A 6000-nucleotide genomic window follows, 5' to 3' on the forward strand; every position below is an offset into this window, starting at 1 on the left:
TTGTGTTTTCAATGGAAAGATCTAAACCCCAGGACCAGATGGATTCACGATGGCCTTTTACCAAGATTTCTGGAACATTATAGGTGGTGACTTAATGGAGGTTTTCTCTGAATTCTTTGAGAGAAGTAAGATCAATTCAGTAGCCAATGCTACTTTTATAGCTTTGATTCATAAAAAGGCAAATGCAAGTCACCTAAAGGATTTTAGGCCCATAAGCCTAATTGGTAGCATGTATACGGTAATCTCAAAGGTTTTAGCATAGAGAACCAAAAAGGTGCTACCATCTTTGATTTCTCCAAGCAATGAACGTTTGTGTCAGGAAGACAAATTACTGATCAAATCCTTATTGCCAATGAATGTGTGGATTACAAAAAAAGACAAGGAGAAAAGGGGTTGATTTTCAAACTAGACTTGGAAAAGGCCTATGATTTGGTGGATTGAGGATTTCTACTTGAAGTGTTGAGAGTCAGAGGTTTTGGACAAAGGTGGTGTAATTGGGTTAAGGGTTGTGTCTCTTCTTGTCACTTTTCCAAGTCAAAAATTACATCACTTGTCCGACCAAGTTTGGGCCTCATTAGTGTAGGGACAATTCACTAAGCACGACCTAGTGAATTCGACCTATGCATGTAAGTGTATGAGCTGAACCTATTTGGTTTAGATTGAGATCTTTGTGGGTCCCATGCCATACAAAGATAGGGCTCAATGGCTGGTCAATGTATGAGAGAATTAGGATTAATTAAGACGCAAGTTTGTTTCCAACTTCCTAGTTTGACTAGGTAGGTAGTTTGTTGGAAACATATGGTTGAATTAGGAAACTAAAGAGGCCCCCTTTATCCTAAGTTGGGATTGTTTCCTAATTTGTAGCTTTCCTATTCAGCTAGGAGAATGATTAGGAAACTCCTACTTGGACTCAAAAGAGCCCAAACTATAAAAGTTACAGAAGGAGACTAGGGTATGCATTCTAGACAAGTCTTCTTGCTAATTGCAACCCTAATTCAACCTAAGGGAAAAGGGCAGCCTTTTCTCCTTCTCCCATTGTTGGATTCAATCAAGCATGGAGAGTAAGCTATTAGCACAGATTCTCTAATTGGACTAGCAATTTGATCTCCACATCGGGCTGCACCATCTTCATCTTGGAGGCGATTTTGGACCTTGTTCTTTAGGTGTGTTAACCACTTAGGGAGCTGCAATTGTGGTCTCCATATCAGGTACCTTCTCCAATTTTTGGAAGCCTATTTGGCATGATAGTTCTAAATCAATCCTAGAGAAAAAGCTAGTTTCTCATGAGAGATTCAATCTCTCCTATGGCTGATTCAAGAAATTTTTGGAATTCACTATTTTTCCATCAAGGCAGAACTGGAAGCCAAATTCAGCTGCATTTAGAGCTCTGGTAACTGCTTGGCGGAGGCCTAACTAAACAAGGGACTAGCAGATCTTAAGTCTGCTATCCAAGCACACTCAACCATGGGGAGTGAGAAGCCATGAGAATTCACCAAATGCTCTTGCAAACCACTCACCATCCAGTTTCGCCCGACCGGTTCAACCATAGAGAACCGGTAAAACCAGTCACCATATGCATCCGTCAAAAACTTGCACCCAACTAAACCATTAGTTTTGCTACCACTTGTTGGGGGAACTGGGAGAGTTGTCAAAGCCCAGGATCTCATTTACACTCACAGGACTTGCACACAAGAGTTGGACACCACCTTTGACCCAAAATCTTAAGCTATTAGGTTGTAGGTCATCTTAATTATAAGCCCCTTGCCTCTCTTATCCCTTTCCAATGTGGAGCACCATCCACTCACACATGAATTCCCTAACAATACTCCCCTTCACCCCAAAAAAAATTAAAATAAGGTGTTTCTCAGTTGAGAAGGTATATACAACTCAGGTCAGATTCTAGAAGCATAAACAGTAAGGAAAAAAACCTAGAATAAGTTAAAAGGGAACCAGCATTCTGCTATAGTTGATAGTATAGCATGCATATAATGATTTTAAAATGTAAAAGGAAAATATCAGAATAATTATTATGAGAGAATACTACGATTTCAATTAAAGATTAATCTTTGATACAAAGAAGAATTATTAAACAGAATAAACCAGAAGGGTGTTTTGCAGTACCTTCATCACCATAACATCAGCCAATTCACCAAACTGGCTCATATACTGCCGTAGCCCTTCACTGTCAATATCCCATGGAATCCCAAGGACCTGCAAAATCCATGGAAGAAATAAGGTTTATATGATTCAAATACATAAAAGAATATCTTAAGTATATAGAAGCTCAATGTACCACTAGTTTTCTCCCACCAAGTGACATTATTGTTCTCTCTCACAGCCTGCAAAATAAAATCAACCTACATGATAGTCAATGCTAAAATCCACATCCCACAAATCAAAAATTAACTATAAATGGTAAGTTGCTTCAAAACCAAAAATAAAAAATAAAAAAAAATAATAATTCTTGTATGCAGTTCTGCATATGCGATGCAAATAAAGAGGCATAATTGGACTTAAGAGTATTAATCAAATTGAACAAATCATCTTCTTGCACAATCAACACTATGGTACATTCCTAGACGGCTAGACCTTCTTACGCATATTGAATTCAGCAAACAATTCAGAAAGGGTGGCATCATTATTGATTGGTGAGACATGAAATTAAATAAAGAGCAGGTAGAAAAGATATTAACAATTAACATTTTAATAGTATTCAACAGGTATGGTAGCATGATTCTGTCTGGGTCACAAGATTCATAAAGCCAGAACAAAGTCTGGATAAGCTTCTTAATGGACAGGGGACACCACGTAAACTAGTATCTTATTATCTGATTGCTACATATACGTGCGCCGCCAATGGAGTGTTTGATTTAGGATAGACTCTAGTGTCTAAAATGGAATTTGAAAGTCCAACATGGCAGGATAAACATATGCCTCTTCAGCAAAAATAACTTCAGCTAAGAGGATTGTCTGTAGATCCTAAATCTTCAGGTGAAAACCAAACCGAAAAGTTTATTCTTTGATCAAAGCAACCCGCATTACTCTAGAAAGGACATTATACCTGCTATTTTATCCGAAATAACTCGAAGTGCTTATCAAATCAAAACAGGAAACAACATTAAAGATAAGAGTCTAGCAAAAACTGACATGATTGCACAAAATTATGACTAAACAAGGAAAAATAATTGTTAAGGGCATTCAAACAGGACTAAGATTAGGGATTTTGCTCCTTTCTGCTTTTCGTTCTTTCGCCTTACCTACCTGAATCAAAGAGAGCAGTTTTCAGGTGAGAAGTGCAATCAAGCTCTTAATAAGAACGTATAATCTCTTGAAATCTCGTATGGAGATGGCAAAAGAAACAAGGAGAATTTCCGTCGAAAAGAGAAAAGCCAACTTGACATGCTCACGCTGCTTGGATATATTCTTCTGCTGCTTCTGAGTCAAGCGAAATGGGGCTTCGTTGGCTCGTTGCACGGTTGGCAAAGCGAGATATTCACTTACTTACGGCGAGACCGTGGCCAAGATTGAACAGGAGCGAGAGCACAGCAAGCATGAGAACATACAAAAAATTTGCTTTCAGACAAAAGAGAACCCCATGTCACCATGACGACTTTTCGCACTTCTCCAAACTCATCATAACTTTTCAAAACATGCAGCGAATGCATGTCAGTGGGATTTTAGATTTAGAGCACCTTTAATGCATATTAAACGAAATTGTCCACATCTGCAATTTTATAACCAAACTGCCCTTAAATGATAAATCAGCCTTATTAAATATATTTTATGACTAAAATGCCCTTTAGTTAGTGCCTAATTGCCTTATTTCTACTCGTTGAGAGTTCCGATCAAACTCGAACACTTCATAGTTCACATGGACCCACTTGCATGTCCAAAAAATTAAATGGTACTTTCCCATTAGCTTTATAATACAATTTTTTAAACTAAAAAAGTAAAAGGTAAATCACATGGACCCCCGTACTATGGGGTCTGTGTCAAATACCCCTGTGTGATTTTTTGCTACAAAGAATTGGTATCCCCGTTTGTCATAAGAGTATACTTGAAGACAAACCCTAATGCTAAAAAAGATACTTAATGTCGATGAGAGTTTATGGTTTTTCTATTAGGGTTTGTCTTCAAGTAATATTTGATAATCTTTGGTGCTTGTCTGCATGAAAGTGCAACGGTTTTCTTGCTATTCTTTGGTGCTTGTCTGCATGAAACTGTAAGGGTTTGCTTGATATTCTTTTAGTGTTTGTTTGCATGAGTGTGTAAGGGTTTTCTTGCTATTATTTGGCGATTGTCTTCATGTACGCATAAGGGTTTACTTGAATAAAAGAAGTAGAAAAGAATGTATTTTCTGATGTAATTTAGAAAGAAAAAGAAGTCAACATTGGTTCGAAGAGAAGAAGAAGAGAGAAGAAATAAGAGAAAGGGGTGCGGTTAGATTGTTCTAGCTGCCCCACTAAATCTTATTTATATTTGTGGCTTTACAAGAAGTAGAGTTACTCTAATATCCCTACTAAAAACAAAAGAAAATAAAAAAGGACCAACCAGCCCAACTACTATAATTGTAGCATAAAGAAATAAATAGTAAAATAAAGTGTGGGGCTAGGACTACACACAGTAATAATTTATCAAGTAACTCTACACTCTCCCTCAAGTTGGGAGTAGATATTTGTCATTCCCAACTTGTGTAAATCTATTTCCAACTTGATTTTTGAGACTATTTTAGTAAAGAGATCAACTAGTTGCATGTCTTAGGCAATATAGGGAAGACACTTCTTGAGATACAACTTGCTCTCGGATAAAATGTGTGTCCACCTCGATACGTGTAGTCTTATCATGTTGTATTGGATTGTGAGAAATGTTAATTGCAACTTGATTATCACAATACAACATCAGATGTTTCTCATAGGCAGTTCCAACTCATCAAGTAAAGATTTCAGTCATAACACTTCTGCAACATCATTGGCCATAGACATGTATTCAACTTCAGCATTGGACAAGCAACAACAATTTGTTTCTTACTTCTCTAGGAAATAAGATTTCCCCCTACAATGCACAATACCCAAAGTTAGATCTTATGTAATAAATACATCCAGCCCAATTAACATATGTATATACATCTATCTTCATGTGACCACTATTCTTGAAGAGTATGTTTCTTCCTAGGCATCTCTTCAAGTAAGAAAGTATCATTTCCACTGCAAGAATGTGAGTGATCCTAGGAGAATGCATGTACTGGCTAACAACACTAACAATATATGAAATATTTGGCCATGTTAGGAAAAGGTAAAGAAGTTTCCCAACCAACCTTTGATACATAGCCCTGTCCTTAAGAAGTCTCCACCTTTTGCACTTATTTTATGGTTCAACTCAATGGGTGTGTCAGCAGACTTTACTCATAACTTTCTAGTTTATTTCAATAAGTCAAAAACATACTTTCTTTGAGAGATAAAAATGCCATGCTTAGAATTGAGCTATATCAATTCCCAAGAAATAACACAATTCCCCCAAGTCCTTCACTTCAAATTCCTTGTGAAGGTGCTGCTTAAAAGAGTCAATCTCATTAATATCACTTCCCGTCACCACAATGTCATTCACATAGACAATAAATAAGGTCAATGAAGAGTCTGCCTCCTTAAAGAAGAGAGTGTGATCTAACTAAGCCATCATGTAACTAACATTTTCCAAAGCCAGTCTAAACCTATCAAATTAGGCTCTTGGAGATTACTTCACCCGGAAAACTTTCTTTCCTGCTTTTGTATTGTAAAAACAAGGGGGTAACTCCATGTACACCTTCTCTTGCAAATCTCCATTGAGAAATGCATTATTGACATCCATGTGAAACAATGGCCATGAGAATTTTGCAACAATAGACAGTAGGACTCTGATAGTGTTCATCTTGGCAACTGATGCAAAGGTTTCCAATAGTCTATGCCATAAGTTTGTATGAATCCTTTTGCTACCAATTTGGTTTTATATCTCTCTAAAGAACCA

At 37.2% G+C, this 6000-nt stretch overlaps 1 protein-coding gene across 6 annotated transcripts in view; it reads right to left on the reverse strand.

Annotated features, from left to right (window-relative positions):
* The window catches only part of LOC148852860 (uncharacterized), a 102917-nt gene extending 99249 nt beyond the window's left edge, over window positions 1–3668 (reverse strand). Inside the window, exons 1-3 of one of the 6 annotated variants that reach the window (XM_088947218.1) lie at window positions 3262–3668; window positions 2294–2339; window positions 2122–2211 (exon numbers count right to left, since the gene is read on the reverse strand). In XM_088947218.1, coding sequence (XP_088803344.1) covers window positions 2122–2211; window positions 2294–2320 — 117 coding nt within the window. In that variant the 5' untranslated portion in view covers window positions 2321–2339; window positions 3262–3668. Of the gene's footprint in view, window positions 1–2121; window positions 2212–2293; window positions 2358–3257 lie in introns of all 6 variants that reach the window. The other 5 variants (XM_088947219.1, XM_088947222.1, XM_088947220.1 and 2 more) reach the window with 5 other exon arrangements.
* Between the last annotated feature and the right edge of the window lie 2332 nt (window positions 3669–6000).

The sequence above is a fragment of the Nelumbo lutea genome, chromosome 5, assembly GCF_056320005.1.
Source record: "Nelumbo lutea isolate HS-2025 chromosome 5, American lotus-T2T, whole genome shotgun sequence".
In the NCBI taxonomy this organism is placed as follows: Eukaryota; Viridiplantae; Streptophyta; class Magnoliopsida; order Proteales; family Nelumbonaceae; genus Nelumbo; species Nelumbo lutea.